At 46.7% G+C, this 18,190-nt stretch overlaps 1 protein-coding gene across 12 annotated transcripts in view; it reads right to left on the reverse strand.

Moving 5' to 3' along the window:
- Positions 1-9,562, reverse strand: part of CHD5 (chromodomain helicase DNA binding protein 5) — an 80,562-nt gene extending 71,000 nt beyond the window's left edge. For 6 of the 12 annotated variants that reach the window (XM_073316219.2, XM_073316220.2, XM_073316222.2 and 3 more), the window contains exon 1: positions 9,427-9,560. In XM_073316219.2, coding sequence (XP_073172320.1) covers positions 9,427-9,493 — 67 coding nt within the window. In that variant the 5' untranslated portion in view covers positions 9,494-9,560. Of the gene's footprint in view, positions 1-9,426 lie in introns of all 12 variants that reach the window. The other 6 variants (XR_012155512.2, XM_073316218.2, XM_073316225.2 and 3 more) reach the window with 2 other exon arrangements.
- Between the last annotated feature and the right edge of the window lie 8,628 nt (positions 9,563-18,190).

Consider the following 18,190-nt stretch of genomic DNA (forward strand, 5'->3'; position numbering starts at 1 on the left):
AACGAGGCCGGTACTCCGCTCTCGTTGGCTTCAAAGGGAATTAGCATTGCTCAGCCACGGACAAGTCTTCGGCAACAGTATTTGATGGAGTCTGACACCTTCAGTTTTGTCACAGTGCAGGTTCTGATGGATGCTAGGTCATAAAAGGGGGCCCAACCCTTGCAAAAGCTTACTACAAGGCATAACGCTTACCCCCAGGAGCAGGCCAGAGGGTGCACGTCTGGAACAGCATTCAGCACTAAGCTGATAGGAAGTATTTGCAGGACCTGAGTCCCAGGTTCATGGCTACAGCACTTTCAAACAAAGAGGAGACTTGTTCGAATCAAGCACACATCATGCACACAGCTCTTCGGCGCTTAAGGCTCAAATAATATGAGTCGGGCTGTTTAGGCTCAAAATTCGGGTTTTGTAAATTGATCGGGGCTGGGGTCATTTCCACAGAGCCTAGAATTAACAGCAGTATCTTCATTACTTCATCTAGGTGTCAGCGTAAAGAGCTCTCTCCTGGATGCGTCACTGTGGACACTCCCAGCAGGAAGAGCCCACGCACAGAGCCTGGAACCTCATCTCCAGCCTGCCGCACAACTGTTTTGGCCATCAGAAGAAGAGCTTTGGTGTTCAAAAGAGTGCACTGCTATTATTTCGCAACCCTGGCGGGGTATTAAACAGGAAAGCCGTTTGGATGGTTAGCGTAGGATCAGAGGCGGATCATGCAAAGGGGTCTCTAGGCTCAGACACTAACCTCCCTTTGCATCACCAAGGTCATATGCCAGGCCTGGTTTTCAGCAGGATGGCAGCCCCCAGCAAGTGGGCAAGAATTGCTCCAGCATTCAGCACAATGCAGTGGGAAGGGGCAGTTTCTGTTTGCTCTTACAGCAGTGCCACTAGAAACCAGCTCCCAGAGAACTGGAGCTCCATTTCCAGCAGGGTAGGTGAGTTTTCAGTGCAGCACAAAATGCAGACTCCAGCTCTGGCTAGAGAGAACCATCCACACCGAGAGATGTCCTTGTGGGATTTACTGCAGGGATCCAGAAAGTGACATGGACGACACGATCCAAGCTGGGTGAGAGTCTAGCTACCGAACAAACAGGATTTGGTTTCAGGGCCCTCTCTGTCTCAATGATGTAAGGTGTTACTGGCAAGAGAGAGAAAATGCAGGTAGGGAGTTGCAGGAGGATGAAAGGGGGCAAAGAATCATTTGCAGCCTTCAATAATAAATGTATTGTCTGGAGGACAGAACAAGGGGTTGGGAGCAAGGAACTCGCGGGTCCTCATCCAGACTCCCTAAGTGGCCTTGCTGGGGCAAGTCACTGACCTTCACGGCCTCAGCTTTCCCATCTGCAAAATGAAGCTAAGGACGCTTGCTCTCTGCCTCCCAAGGGAGCTCGTGAGGGCTGCCGTTTGGAAAGGGCTTGGAAGATGCAGGGGGCTGAGTATTCCTGTTACTGCCCGGAGGGGCTGGGGCTGGGCACCACAGCATGCAGCACCAAAGCAGAAGGATCATCTCGTTTTCTCCCGCAGACGCCCGGGCCCACGAAGCCCCCGCCACTGGCCTGCTCAGAAGCAGAGGGCGGGGGGGGCGAGGAGGGGGGCCGGGACTGTCTGGATGCCTCTAATATGCTGCCTGCTGTTGCTGATTTGGGCTCGTAGGTAATGAGGAAGCACTTGGCTTTTTATTGTTTACCCTTTGCCTTTTGAAATAGATCCTGTTAAAATGGATTCAATGAAATCAAAGAAAAGAGAGAAAACTCGTCTCTCTTCTGAGCTCCTTCCTCCCCATCTACCTCTGGCTGCATATTGCAGCACTGAAGGCAGGAGTGATGCTATGTCTTGGGAGAGGCTAGTTGTTGCCCCCGGCACACCCTCTGATGGCCCCACTGACTCCTGGACAGACCCAGAGCCGCCTGAACAGGAGCAAAGCGAAGTGTCCGCTCAAAGCATGCCGGCTCTACTGCTTTCATCCATCCGCTACATCCCCACCAAGGCAAAGAAGCTCGTCACTAATTGCAATGTACCCTTTTATTTTCCTGTCATCATTATCTTCCAAATCTTGACATTCTTACTAATGAGCTTTGGCATTTTGTCAAATTGTTGCATTTCCTTAAGATCCAGTTCTGTGTTGTACTCTTCTGTTTTCTTTTTGAATTTCTAAACTTCTACGGTAATAATTCTCCAATCTCATTAGACCGGACAAATTTTGTGTTCGACTTCAAAACACAGCAGTTTAGACTTTGCCAAAACAAGCAGCTTAGCTCCATCTCAGTGAAATTTATTAGACAATTGACAGAACCATGCCCTGCAAGCAACACATTTCCCTCACCTCTGACAGGACCAGAATAATCTCCACTAAAAAGCACCAGATCAGAGTTCTTGGCCTCTCTATCAGGTGCATGAGGCTCTATATAGAAGCCATTCAGCATTGCTTGATTTTATTCACAACACCGCACAGAAAAAACAACATTTTGGGGCAGGGAAGGGGGCTTTGTATCCCAATACAAATGTAGTAGCGACGGGACTCAGCCCCACGGACCCGAGTCTCGCAATGGGACAACAGAGCCGTTTGCTTTGAAAAGAAGTTTTAAAGCCTTAAGAGTTTTCTCGATGGAGCTGGAGCCCAGGATTCCATGTACAACGAGAAACATCCTGGCCTCTTTTGTGCATTTCCCACAGCAGTTTGTGTTGTGAGTCAGTCATTGCAAGATTCGGTTTACTATTGAGCGTTGGTTCCTAATGATCAAGATGTCAAAGGGTGGGGAATGAATCCAGGCAAAGATATCCTTGCTCCTCAGTGCACATACCTGTTATGCACACAGCAAGCTAGGCACAGAGCTGCCTCCCCAACCCTTCTGCTGAATGCCGAGTAATCTCAAAAGATCCCAAATCACATTGCAGACTGTGCCTACAAGCACCACTTCCCCCCATATCTGGAATAGCCATTCTGCTATTCAGGGGGATAACTTCTCCAGCTGGAACTCTGCCTCAGGGAGATGGAAGGCAATCTTCCCAAACTGACTTTTGGCCAGGACACTGCATTTAACACCCTTATGCTGACAAAAAAAAACGTGATGGGATCTTAGATGAGCACAAGAGGTCAAGACTGTTGGCTTCCCATCTCATCTCAGCCTTTAGCAGCAGAGTGGTCCCTGGCTCTGGACTGGGGCGCTGGTTCAGTGCAGACATAGCAGGAAGCTAAGCTACCTACTTAAACACCAGCACCATTTCCTGCAACATTTGTTTTTTTCCCCTGGTTTTACATCTGTCATCCAAGTACTGACCGAACCCAACCATGCTCAGCTTACAAGAGATATGCTCCAAGCCTGAGGTAGCCTAACGACTCGTGAGCTTCTGGAGACCTTGCACAGGTGACAGAGACTGAGCAAATGCAGCCAGGGCTGACGGCTTTGAAAGACAAAGGAATATCTTGTATCACATATGAACAACCTGGACAGACCGTTGGAAGGAACCAAAAGCTACCTGTGAAGCCAGAAGGTGAGCAACCCCTGATCTGCAAGACCTGTGTTAATTGAACCTTTCCCTAGATCTTCTGTGGGCTGCCCATTCCACTCCAGGCAAACGGAAACTGGAGCCACTGGCGTTCCCGTCTACAAAATGAGGATAACAGCGCTTGGGAGAGACGTTAGTGCTACCGCTGGAAGCACAGTAACTAAGCATGTCACTTTCATTACATCCAACCAGGAGACTGAGGCATTTGGGCAGAACCTTGTTTTGCTCAGTAACGGAGACCAATGTGCACCAAGTTTATTTTTAAAGTCAACCCTTTCACTCCACACTCCTGTTCACAAGCACAGCAGCTCACTCACATGACTCTCATAGATATGAAAGCTCCAACCCAAAGGTACGGCTCAGTAAAAAACAAAATCCCCAGGGACATCCAGTGACTTTGCTGACTGCACGGAGAAATCGCAAGGCGGATTCCACCGCATGTGATGAAGAGAGTTTGATTCTTAAACTTAACTGCAAGATTGTGAACAATGGCCTGTCAACCTTGAACCAGAGTAAAGAAGCTGACAGCAGCTGTGACCGTTCAGAGGAAAAACACCTTGCACGCCCTGCCTACCTGCTTTTCAGTGGATTTAAACTCTCCAGCATTAACAAATCCAGAATTCATGCACTGCAGCATTCAGGTTTCTCTCTCACACACAACCTACCCTCCCTCCAAAACAACAACAACATGTTCAAACATCTGGTGCTGCAATACAAGTGTCCTGCAGAGACTTCACCCCGACCATCCCTCCGGTTTACATGCGTTTGTTTTGTTTCTAGCGAAAGACCAACTCCTCCCTTGCTGACAGACCATCTCCATAGTGGAGGAGCAGCCTCCTTGTTCCTATGAGCTCTCCCTCCTGCACGGCTTGTGCGAGAATGCTTGGCCCCGATTTTGCTGGGATATTTTTAATTGAACGAAATGGAAAGATAAAATACTGACCAGGTCACTCTCATTAGTCCAAAAGAAGCAGAGGCATCTGCTACAATCACAGTCACTTGCTGGAAGCTGCAGCATTGGAGGCCGAACTGGCCCAGGTCAGCCTGTCTCAGAAAATGACAGCTCCAGCCAAAGGTCTGGGAAGAGCATAAGCCAGGCAGCTGCAGAAGAAGGCAAGGGAAGGAGCCTGCATGGGGAACAAATCTTTGATAATGGGCTCTTCAGACAAGTAGGGGAAATTATAACACGATCCAATGGCTGGAAGCTGACGCGAGACAAATTCAGACTGGAAATAAGCCATGCATTTTTAACAGTGAGGGCAATTAACCATTGGAACAGTTGACCAAGGGTCATGGTGGATTCTCCATCACTGACAATTTTTAAATCAAGATGGGATGTTTTTCTGAAAGCTCTGCTCTAGGGATTATTGTGGACAAGTTCTCTGGCCAGTGCTATCCAGGAGGTCAGACTTGGTGATCACAATGGTACTTTCTGGCCTTGGAATCTATGGTTCTACGAAATCTATGAAAGGGAAGCCAGGAATTCCCAAAAGTTAGAAACGCTGCTGTTTTAACTGAATGGATAGAGATGCTAAACTGCTCAGATGTTTCATGGAGGCCAGGGGTGCAGGGTGACACCAGGTCCATACATGCGTTTCTTGCTATGCTCCCTTTCAAGGCTTTCATAAGAAGTGACAACCCTCATTCCTTCTCCAACTCCCACACACACTGAGGAGCTGAAAGCCAGCCCCTCAGGGTTGGATTTTAAATCCAACAACCCTACAGCATCTGCATTAATGTGTTCCATTTTTATTAGAGAAGGGGAACAATTATCTAGCCAGTGACTGATAAGAAAATTGAACTAAACTTTCTTTGCAAGGGGAAATAAAACTCTTCAAAGTTTAACAATGGTTTTCAGTGAAATTCATGCTCATGAAAGTTGCTGCATTAGCAGCCCTGGACACTGAAGTTCTTTGCTTATCCTTTGACAGCTACAACCTGGTCAGCATGCCATCGGCTAGGAACTGCACAGAGACTCACCAACTCCTGTGCAGAAGGGACAAGAGCCCCCCCGTCCAAGTGAGCAACTCAGCATGGCTGAGAAATAGGCCAGAGAGAGACTGCTGAACTCTATCGACCAGCTGTCACTTAGAAAGAACACAAGGGCAATCCTTGTGAAGACCTGTGTTAACTGAATGGACCAAGGAGCCAGTCCCAGCTCTACCGATGTGTGATGTGTTATGGAGAGGTGAAAGCTACCGTCCTACCATAAAGCTCATTTGGATCCCCCTGGCGACCCTAATAAAAAAACATCCTCATGCCTTCTCATTCTTGGGTATACATCTCACTGAGACCTAAACAACGTCCTGAGCATTGTGATTCAACTGAACAAACCGACATGGAGAAAAGATGATGGGAACGGAGAATATTTGTCACTGACCTCTAAGCCAGCCTATCCATCGCCCCTGACCTGTCCCTGACCCCACTTCTCAAAGTGAACAGAAACTTCAGGACCGGGTACTCCTCTTCCTGCTCTCCTCACCAAAACACCCTTGCAGGAAACAGGCTGTTACAACCCAGGTACCCCCGACCTGCACAAAACACCCTGGTCTGAGGGAGATGCAAGCGCTGAGGCCAAGTCAATACTAATTCAAGCAGCACTAACTCAGATGTGATACCTACTGCTGTTCAAGATGGAGAATCTTACAGAGTGAGAAACAACTTGGCATTCTCTCTGCTGGAAACTTTATGTTTGTTCTTTCTTCATGTTTTCCATAACTTCAAAGCAGAGTTATCTTCACCAAAAGCACGTGTTTTGTAATCAGTGTATGGAAAACATGCTAATTTGCAAATTTTAAACACCTCCATACAAAGAATAATCAGTAAATGTAATTCTGCATATGGAGATTATTGGTAACTGAAGTGAAAAATCAGGAAGAGAGAGGATGCAATGGGGATAGATTTTGCAGGTGAATTTGAGATGCACTAATATCTTTAACAGGAAACAGCTGGACACAAGTTATTTTACTGAGTTCATGTTAATCTACCACACTCCCATCTCTCTCCAGCACATGCAAACTCACACTCACTCATTTGCATGGCTCTATTGTGGGCTCTGATTACCTCTCTGATTGCACTTCAGTCAGGTGCATTAAGAGTAAAAACCAGAGAGATCTTAATAATCTCCTCCAGAGTCATTTCTGGGAAGGAAGAAGAATAGAACCATTCTTGACACTGATGGGGAGGCATCCATCTGCCAGACATTAAGAATTCTTCATGCTTTGGAAAATTAAGGACAGGATGGAGATGAATAGCTGTGCAGCTTGTAAAGATGGGTGTTTCACTCCTGCCCTCATGTTTTAAATGAAATATGTTTGATGGGCTTTTGGAATCTCAATCGCTTATGGATGACAGTCCACATGATATTGGCACCAGGTACCCTTATTACCGCCTCACCACGGGGGTTGCTGGATTTTCGGGCTTGTCAGAAGTAGCATTATCAGCCCCTACTTTTCAGGAACTCTGACTCACTCCTATACCATTGCTCTCCACTAAATGGGCTGCATTCAGGCTTTCCGCTCAGGAGAACATTTATTTTAGCAATGTAAGAAAACGAGAGGCGCTGTTAGGACCAAATTCACTATGGGTAGAATTCACCCTTGTGCAGCAGCCAGCACAGTGAGATTTAAGTGCCACATAGCCCTGGGGTGCGGATTCCCTGCAGAATGGTACATTTGGCCCTGTTGGCATAGGCAAGTACAACTCCATTGGCTCGTATGGATTTTTAGCCATTTGCGCGAGCACGAATTTGGCCAAAGTGGCTCCTTTAACAGATGCTAAAGGAGTTTTTTAATTTGTGGATGTAGTTTTGGTTTGTAAAATATCAGCCTCTATGTACAAGCAGAAACTTTTTCCCAAAACCTGAAAACAAAGACCTACACAAACAGGAGCGCTGCTGAAGACCCTCACACAGACTTAGCAAGGTAATTATGTGCCGTTCTGCAGGAGGATGCCACATATTAGGAATTCCCAGGAATAAATATTTGGCTGCTTTGGGGGAGGGGCACTTGTGTGCCCCCCATGGCCGGAGGAGCTGTTTTCCCCCCTCCCTCCCTCCCTCCACGGCCAGTGGAGCTGCCTCGCCCCCACACCCTAAGGCCAGAGGAGCTGCCTCTCCCCACCGCAGCCCCAACGGCAGAGCTGGCTCGCTCTCCCTCCCCCCTCCCGCAACCACGGGGCCGATCGAACTGATTCTCCTTCCACAGTTCCAGAGGACCTTTCGTCTCCTGCCCCAGTCCAGGGCCACAGGAGCTCACTCTCCCAGGCCCAGAGGAGTTCTGTGCCCCTGACATGGGGGGGGCCTGGGCCTCTGCTTGCCCCCACCCCTTTGAGCATGCCCCTGTTGCCAAGTAAGGTCTCTAGCCAAATAGCAGGACAGATTATTACTATATTTATTGATGTCACAACTAAGGAAATCCATCTCTCAGTGCTCAGCTATAAGTCTTACAATTAATAAGCCTCCCTGAATAAGTTAAGCCTTTATTTCATTATTTCCCTGCCCTCTTTTCCTCTACCAAGATGCACCTGAAATGTCTGCTAGCTGCTTTCTACCTGAAACGTACTCAGCACTTCTGTCAGCTCAGCAGGTAGGTTTCAAATGTGCCGGGTACAGCCAGCTAAAGCAATCAATGGGCCAATTAAGAAAAACAAAACAGGAAAATAAAAAAGTCTTTCAACTACTAAATCTGGTTTAGGCTTCATTGAAATGAGTCTGTTGGCCTTAATAATCCCCCTGGACAGTCCCCACGATATAGAGAAACCTCAAGAAAAGCAAAGGGAAGTAAAAGTGATACAAGAATCGTAGGTAAAACGTCAGTGGAGAGAATGAGGGAGGTAAACATACAAAGGCTGGGAAAGAGAAGACCAAGGGAGGCACATGACCCATCTGTAAATCCCTTCCAGGTAACACTGCAAATGTAAGGAAAAGATTTTTCACATCCTCAGAAGGTGGTAGGTCAAGGAGTAGTACCTGACACTTAAGAGGGAAACTTCCAAGGAAAAGGGTCTCTAGGCCCAGTCACCACAGATATCAAAGAATGGGTCCAAAAAAGTCTTTAGTGGGGAAGATGTAGAGATGGGATCCTGCATAAAACACAATCAGGCCAGACAGACCCTTGTCACACCCCACCAGGAGTCTACAAATGGCTATTTGCCCAGGGTACAAAGCCACATACACTCTGGAAAGGCATATGTTGCTCCAGCCATCACTCTGCTTAGCTCTAAGGAGTGGCGTCAGTTCGTCTCCAACACAAAAAGAACCAGTACAGTAAGTAGGGAAAAATTAAAAACCACTCCAATTTTCTCTCTGCCTGAGGTTTCAGCTAGTTATTTAGGCCTTCAGCTAGCCAGGCCAGGCAGGGATGTTAGGCACTGAGGGAAGAGAAGAAGAAGTCACAGGAGGGAACTAAGGGCCAGATCTTCAAAGGCGCCCCGGAGTCCCCCACAGCCGCTGTTGATGGCGAATGGGGCTGCGGCTCCGCTCCCCTCTAGAGCTTTATTCCCCCCCTGCAGGCGGTGGGCCTCTTGGTCCGGGGTGCAGAAAGAACCAGAGGGGAAGGGGCACCCCGGGGTGCTGGCAGGACCCTGGGGCGCAGCGGTGCCGACCCCCCCACACACACACACCGGGAAGGGGGGCCAGTCCGGCCAGGAGGGCGCTTGCCCGGCGACAGGTGATTACCTGCCCGTGGAGCCTGGCCCCCGGGCGGCGGGGCAGGCGGCGGGCTCCGCGGACCGCACACCGGAGCGGAGGGGACCCCTCTCCCCGGCTGGCCCCGGGACACGGTCCCCAGGCTCGGCCCCCCCCCGGCCAGCGGGGAACCAGCCCCCCGGCCGCGCTCCGCCGCCCATCACCGCAGCCTCTCCCCCGCCGGCGGCCCAGCCCCGGGGCTGCCCGCCCCCGAGGAGCGCCCCGCGCCCCCCTACCTGACAGCTCCGCCTCGCTCTCCATCGCGCCCCGCGGCTCGCCCCCGGCCCCCGCCGGCCCCCGCATGCTCCCACCTGCCGGGCGCAGGGAGCGGCTGCTCCGCGCGAAGATGGCTGCGGCGGCCCTGGGTGGGTTTTTTTTTTGTTGTTTTTTTTTTAAGAAGCAATTTCCCTCCCCCTCCCCCCCTCCCCCGGCCTCTCTCTCTCCTCCCGCCCCCGCTCCAGCCCCAACCCCTCCAGCCTGCAGCGACACCCCCCCGCCCCCCCGGAATTACACATGCCCAGATTGTGACGTCCAGTCTGGTTACCCCGGCAACCGCATCCCATCGTTGGGTTTTTTTGGCACCAGTCCCGAGCCGGGGTGCCGGGGGGGGCCAGGCTGGGCGCTCCCTGCGGAGAAGGGGCAGGGGGCGGAGGAAAGGCAGCAGACAGAGCGGGCTCTGCAAGGGCGGCTTTGGGGGGAGCCGCTGCCCCCACGTCGTAGGGACAGTCCTGCTAGTCGGGGCTTTGTCTTCCATAGGCACCTATTACCCCCCCCACACACCTGTCCCCGTGTTTCACACTTGCTCTCTGGTCACCCTATGCTGCCTCCCCACCTTGCCCAACCTGGGCCCGGCCCGGCCGGGAGGTCTCCTTTGGCATGGGGCAAGGCTGGCAGGGAAGGGGGCAAGCCACGCTCCTGCGCCCCACCGAGAACAGTCTCTCCAGGCGCTGACGGCTCAGCCCCCCCAGCACTCGGATGCAGAGAAAGGTCAGGGACATGGCCCACAGGTGACCTGCTGCCTAGGAGCCTGAGGGCCAGCACCAGCCCTTGAGCCCTTCTTGTCTCCCACCCAAGGCCCTGGGGCAACATATTGCCCAGGCAGCCAGCTGCTCAGTTTCCTTTAACTAACAAGTTGACAGGCAAGGCAGCCTGGAAGTGAAGGGCCCACTGCTGGATTCCTCCTGGCCAGAGACCCTGCCTGGTGGAGCCCATTAGTGCCAACCTAGCCCAAAGGAAAGAAGACAAAGAGGCTACTGACCTTAAATACCATCCCTCAGTGCTCTCAAGGCATTATCCTGGAAAGCTGTGTGTGTGTGTGGGGGGGGGGGGTTAAATCTATTAGCCCCCGTTGAAAACAAAAGATGATAGCCAGGAAAGTCCAAGCAGGAGAGCCCAGCCTCTAACATTGTTGATAGCCAGGAAAGTCCGAGCAGGAGAGCCCAGCCTCTAACATTAAGAGCTTTATAAACAGCATCTGCATAATTCGCCCAAAGCTCGTACTTTATGGGGACTCTCAGGGTGGTACTAGTAATAACTTCACTGAAGAGCTGCCGCAGCCAAACTCGCAAGCCCTTGTGCTACTGCCTAGTTTTCGAAAAGTGCCTTGAAGAAGCAATGGTGGCCGCAGCGCAGTACATCTCTCTTATCCCACCAACCCCATGACAAAAGCATTCTTTAATAGGGCTGTAAGTCAGCACATGCAGAATTGCACTAATCTTTTGTTCCTGTTTTTTACATTGAGAGGACACAGCACCTCAACCACCAAATCCACTGAGAGAAAGTTGAAGGAAGCTTATTTAAAAAGAGAGCATTCTGTTGAAATGACTCCCATGCCCTATTTATTAAGGGGACTGGGCATACCCAATTACTTGCCTTTAAATGGTATTTTTATTGTTCCTTTCTTCTGAAAATACTAAACACATCATAGTTGAGGTTTAAAAATGCAAGTCACTGAATCCCTCCACATGACTATTTAGTGAGAAAGAACTTTGAGGCAAGGATGTCTAGCTTATCTCTTGGCTCTAGAACACCTTTGGTTGTTGGGACCAAAGCATCATTGAGAAGGGAAGGTGCCTGGGTAGTTATACACAATAGTTTTTACGCTGCAAGAACCCTGGATTCAGATTCCCAGTTGACACAAATCAGACCTCCCCCCCCCCCCCTTTCTAATCCTAAATTTGCATTCCCCACACCACTACTGCTCAAGCTAAGGCTAAAACTAGAAGACCAGGGATGATGCAGACCAGAACTGACAGCCAAATTTGGAGGAAGTTTGCAGATTGCCTACTAATATGGATGGCTGTAACCTGGTGCCATTTTCACACACCCCAAGAACTAAGGAAAGGGTCTGCTGAGATGGACAGACTAATGCTAAACCAAAGCAATCCCTGAGCCCTGCTAGAAAGTTTACACCACATATGTTCTTCCACACCATTGCATTGTGGATGCGCTTTTAACTATCAACACAGAGTATTTTAACAGCATAAGCCCTGCCCCCGCAAAAAAAAATGTTCTTTAATTTTTATTTATTTATTGGCTGAGTTCAAGCTTCCTGCAAAAACAGCAATTCAGGTTAACAGTTTGGGAATTGTTCTGGTTAAATAAAATGGGGAGAAAGCATTAATTAGATCTATTCAAACCCCATACATTTAGGGCATGAAGATTACTTGGTGTTTTGTCCTGGGTCAGTGCTAAAAAGAGTGACTGAAATTAGTGAGTCACCTGCATTACCTTCAGGATAGGTGCTGCAATGTGCTGCAAGTGAAGAGCCGGAAAAGCTTCAGCTGGTGCAGAGTTCAGCAACTCTGCTCCTAAGGAGATGGTCAAACATTGCACCTGTGCGCCATGACATGCCCTCCATTTCTGTTCAGTTCAGGTCTGCAGGTGAAGGTGTCAGTCACAAGATTTAAAGGCTTGTCTACATTAAAAAAGATGCACCAGTTTAACTAGATACATTTTAAATCAGTTTAGTTAGGTTCATGCCATTTTATAGACAAGCCCTAATTCTCAAGACTGTTAGGACTGCCGGTTGCTATGCTGATGGTTCCTGAACTTCATTGTCCTAGACTACAAGCAGGACAATCACAGTTGAGCATCCTCACCTGTGAAACTCTTCTCTGCCATCTCAACAAAGCCCAGCTTTTGCAAGTTTCAGGGCCCATTACATAGCATATTTGTTTCTGCATAACATAATTCCAACAGGTCTCCGTGGAATTCAGTGTATCTGCTAGAACACTGAGCATTGAATAAGCCATATCACCCACATTGGGTTTGACGGTGACCGGATAATGTGCTACAGAAATACACTTCCTCCACGGATCTCAAAGTACTTTACGAAATATTCATTAAGCTTCACAACACACCTGCAAGGTAAGTAATTTTTTTATTGGTGAAGAAATGAGTCTACATGCAACTTGCACCAGTTTAACTAAAGTATTTTTAAATCAATTTAGTTAAACCAGTACAAACCTATTAACAGGAAATGCGTTCACAACTGGCTTATATCAATGTAGGTAAATTTAGTAATTTACCAGTTTTAGTTAAACCACTGCAAGTTCAGGGTGTAGACCAACCCTAAGTAATTTACCCATCGTCACATAGCAACTCCATGTAAGACACGGAAATAAAGCTGAAGAATCCCATCTCCAGTTCCTCACTAGAGGAGATGAAATTGTCTACCCAAAGTCAGAGGCTCCTATTAAATAACAGTACTCATCTGAATGTTACACAAATACCAGATTTTTACAGGTTAGAGGTTGATACATTTCCCCATAAATACCCACAAATTTCTTTATCTAGGTGTGCCAGGGAAACTGGGAGTGAGAAAGGACTATCCATTCATCACAAGTCATCTTGACTAAAACCCACTCTTATGCAAACAGTGTTTATGTTAATTAGCACTGTAATGATACTTTTTTTAATCCAAAAGGTGTTACTACATAAGTTTAGCATGGTTCTTCTTTAATTTGCAAGTAGACAGAAAAGAAATAGTATCAACATTTTAAAACTCTCCCCTGTCAAGTAACTTTGGGTTTCAAGTGAATAGCCCTACTAAAAATTGTTTCTATGGGTGCGGTTTTCTGTTGATTAATAATAAAGAGAAAGATTAAATATGGGGTAAAGTTCTCTCAATGCATTAGCATTGTCTGTCATTTGGAACAAATATATTTAAAGAACTAAAGCCTGGAAGAATACATATGAGCTCAGCAGTTAAACATTCTGAGACTCCAAGTACAAGATCACATCAAGTTAGCTTATTCAGGAAGATGCTTGCCGGCAAAAATGTAACTGTTCTGCTGTCATACTTGCTGGGAATGAAACTCAAGTTCTACCTATTTTCTATGCTTCAAGACCAGTAACCCTGGAAACACTGGTTATCACAATCATTTTGCTACTAGATTTATACAGACCTTGCTATAACATGGTCCTAGGCTATAGCATAGATGGTCACATTAACAAAATGTTACCAGGTCCCTTGATTTGACTGTAAGCGTAGCAGTCAGGCCTTCAGTAAGCCAGGACAGATGGCATGCCATGACCAAGTGCTCATCTGGTTACAGCCTCCATTTTAACACTGTTTGCACCCTCACCACTGTTACAAACTGGTTTGTACTCATGCTGTAGACTAAGTTACTGGATGGATGGAGTCTAGTGTCAACGTTTGAGGATTCAGAGAACACTGTACATGAACATGGATGTGGGGGGGGGGGAAATCACACTGATGCAAGAACTGTAATCATGATTACATGTGGGACAGACAAAATTGTCCATGATCACTGCAAGTTGTTGATCCTTGCTTTGCACTGTTCATGTTTTTCACATCAGGTGTTGATGCATCTTGCTTTAAAGTGGTTAATGGCAACATGCCAAATCTGCTGCCACTCTGTTGTGGGCTATTGCTTCCTAATTACTGAAATTGACCTGATAGGCTTTCAAGTTTGATGTCAGTGTATCTTCATACCATTTGTACTGACCACCATGAGAGCAGGGGCCTTGTTTTAACTGACAATAAAACACAGCCATGGGTATTCTCAAGTCTACCATAAGAAGCTGGCCAGACCAACACAGCTCAGCTATTATGAGCACGCTTTGAATGCTGGTAATGATAAAGGATTTCAGTATTAGGCATTTTGTCCTGCCATTTGCCCTTGCAAACAGATTGAAAACAGCAAGTATGGAACTGACAAGTTTTCTGCTATGGCGGCAATGTGTTGTCCACATCTCACAACCATACAGAACCGTTGTTAGCACAACTGACCAACCGACATTTAGCTTAGTGCTTGTTTTGATGCCTCTCCCTATCATTCCATTGGCACTGTGACAACATTCCAAATGCAGAGCTAATCTTGGCTACGCAATGGGTAATCTCATCTTCTGAGACAGCACTCTAGGTAACAACTTCTCTATGGACCTGAGAAGAGCAGTGCTGACTTTAACTGGATGGGCGTGCTCATACCCTGGCGCAGGTTGGTACTTATTTTCTTTAGATGAGCTGTAAAACCAAAGCAATTAACTGCACAACCAAAGTGATCAATTATAAACTGAATGTCCTCAAAGAGTGAGCAACCAGTGCATAGTCATCAGCAAATAAAAGCCCCTTAAATAAGTAAATCTGCCACTTTTGTGCAAGCACAGAAACATTGTTTAATCTGCAACTTCCCATTGGTAGGGAACTAAATAAATACTGTGTCAGTGTTATGAACATGAACATAACTGAAAAATGGATGGAAAAGAGCGTGGAAGCTCTGTTCACTGCCATTAGTGACCAGAAAATGGTTTGATATCTCGCCATTTTCCACCACTCGTCATCATCCCATCCAGGAAGAAGGATCACATGGCACAACAAACTATGGAGGGCATCCAAAGATGAAAAACCACAAAGTTTCCCTCAGTCCCTTGCAATTTACAAAATCAGAAGCATTGGGTAAGCCAACAACCACCATATGAAGGGCTGCGGCAGTTTTGCTCCAGGCATTTTTCCTGGAGCTGATGAGCTGCATCTCTACAGTGCCCCTATCCAAACTGAAAGCCAGGAAAGATGGTTTCCACAAAACAAGCGTTAATTCTTTTCAATATGACCCGTGCAAGGATTTTTCTAGCAACAGAAAGTAGGGAAATGCACAATGATCATAAACATAAGATGGATGGGTAGGAAAAACTGATAAAGGTGACTAACATATTGGCATTCTTATAATCCTGTGACACTGACTGTTCCCAGATAATACAGAAGAGCCCTGAAAAATGCCTTGCAATATGGTAGCCATCCTGCTTACAAGATCTCTGCTTGGAACGGCATCTGATCCGGGTGCTTTCCCTTGTGACATCTACTTGACTGTTATGGTCTCATATAAGGTAGGAGCTAGTGCAAGCTCTTTTAACGGGTATTGTCCAAGAGCATTAATTGCTTCCTTAGAGATGTTGGAACGGCAGTTAAGAAGCAAACGAACATTCTGTCCATTGAGCAAATATTTCCTTTTGGTCAGTAAAGACTCAGTTGCCATTCAGCATGCATAGTACAGAGACCAGCAAAAAGAGTATTAAGGGTCTTTTTGGTCTGTTGACAGTTGTAACTCGGCTACCTTCTTTTCCCACCACTGGTTTTTCATTTGCCAAAGTTTGATCTGTTTTGCTCAATGATATGCAGCCTTCAACTGACAAATCCTTATCTGCTATGTAGGCTCAATGGATACCATGGTATAAGTTCAAGAGCTGACACATTCAGGGTCATTCTCATCAAACCAATTCTGATGGTTCCTCTTTAATGAAGGTGAAAACTTCAGCAGCTATGTGTTGTACCCCAAAAATGTTTCCAGGCTGTCTCAACATCCACTGAGTCTTCTGTAGCTAAGGGAAGTGCTTCTGCTGGAATTCAGTCAGTTTTCCAAACTTGAAATATTTATTTTCTTCACTGGCTTGAGTCACTGTTTATGTTGCTTGAAAGCAATATGAAGAGATATTTGACTTCCCACGAGCCTATGATCTGACCAACAGTTGGCACCTATCATGATGCAAATGAGCTTAACATCATGGAGATCTCTTCACCATACAATAATGTAATCATGTCACAGTGTTCTGAACAGGGGTGCATCCTGGTAGTCTTATTTATTGGCCTGCTGAAACACTTACTGGTGATGACTAAGTTGTGCTCAGTGCATTTGGAAAGTAGCAGCAAGCTGCTGCAGCTCACATTAGCAATTCTGTGATGAGCTATCACATTGCCCCATAATGTATAGTTCCGACCAACCCTAGTATTGTAATCACACAGGATGATCAATCTATCATTACAAGGAACTGACCTGATATTATCAAGGGTTTGATGAAGATATGGACAACTATCTGCATAGATAATTCTCAGTGCATATGCGCTAATCACAGAAGCATAACGACCTTTAGCAAAGCTGACACAGAGTAGCGTAAGTTTGTCATTAACACCCTTCAGCAATGACTCAAATTTGTGGGCAGTCGTAAAGCAGATGGCAAACCCCACAGTGTTCATCCTCAGACTTGCCAATTGAATAAAAAGTATAAACTATACCCGCTGCTTCCAGCTGCGACTCACTAACTAGTCTTGTCTCGCCGAGTGCAGCAATATCTATATTGTACCATGCCAATATTCTAGACTATAACAGTTCTATGTTTAGGTCCATTACCTGTCAAGGAGTGTGTGAAGTTTCCAGGTTACAAAATTTTCTACAATGGATTGGGAACCCACACCTGCAGGAACCATGCTGAAAAGCTTAACCAGTCCCGCCATAACTCTACTTAATTTTTCAAAGTTGTCATATGGACAGAGCCCAGACTTAAAGTCATTGCACTAGAAGTACAAGGTTTTTTGGTGCTTTATAAGACTCCCCTCAGGCTTTGACCCTAAGCATTTGTTAAGTCACAGCTGCTTGAAGAATTTTGAAGGGGCTGGCCTACTTCTAGAATGCATGCTGCTATGCAGTAGAGTCAGGTTCCAGGCCTAGGCCAGCAAAGCTCATGTTGCTCATCAGCCCTTCCACCGATTCAGCAGCAACACTGTCTATCTTCAAAGGGACACATGGCCAGCCCAGTACCACCATAAGAATGGCAACTCAGACAGAAGGAAGGGCAGGGAAGAGAAAAACATTTTGTATGGTTTAATGCTTCAGCTTCACAAAGCTTTAGAGACTAACTCTCAACATCACTCCAAGGTAACAGTTTTAATTTAAATTACAGCAATGGGGGGGATAGGGGTGGGGAAGGAAGATGAGCCATGCCACACCACAAAAGTCAAGTCTCGGTTTGAAATGAGGGAACTGCACAGGCAACAGATTCTCTGAAATATTCTAGCAGAGTCAAAACTGGCTGGAAAACCCACTTCCTACAGATGTTTAAGATCCCCCATGCATTCATAGTGTCAGTCCTTCACCCTCTCTGCTCTCAGCCTGAAAAACTCCCCACTCCAGCAGAGGGCAGAATACTTTGGGCAGTTAAGACTTAGGTTGCAGTAGGTATTTAATGTATTGTTGTAAAATGTTCTCTGGAGGCTGTATTAAGGACACTGCCCAAATAAAGTAGGGTGAGATTTATCTTCTCTATCATCCACAATGATTCCACCACCACTCTTTTACTACTGCAGCCCAGGAAGGGGAAAAGAACTTTATAGTTCCTTTGTCAATAGATATTTAATGAATTTTAAAGTCATGTATCTCGATATTTCATTTTTTTTTTTTTTTTTTTTTTTTTAAGTCTGACAGCATAAAAGGGCAGTTACTGGGTAAAATTTTCAAAGCCAAATAGGGTATTTAGCCACAGAACTCCACTCAGATTAAGAGGAGTTGTGGCAAAATCTTTGTCAGCGTTGAAAATCTCAACCCCCTATAACTAAAAAAATTATGCCATAGCTAAGGACCTTATTAAAACAAAGCAAGGCCAGTGAGTTACATGAACACCGGAGAATATTAGGCCTAGGCTTTACTTACCTTAAAAGTGTTGTATCACGGGATAAATCCTGATCCCAGCGATGATCTTTTCCAG

This window comes from Lepidochelys kempii, chromosome 18 (assembly GCF_965140285.1).
Source record: "Lepidochelys kempii isolate rLepKem1 chromosome 18, rLepKem1.hap1, whole genome shotgun sequence".
Lineage (NCBI taxonomy): Eukaryota > Metazoa > Chordata > Testudines > Cheloniidae > Lepidochelys > Lepidochelys kempii.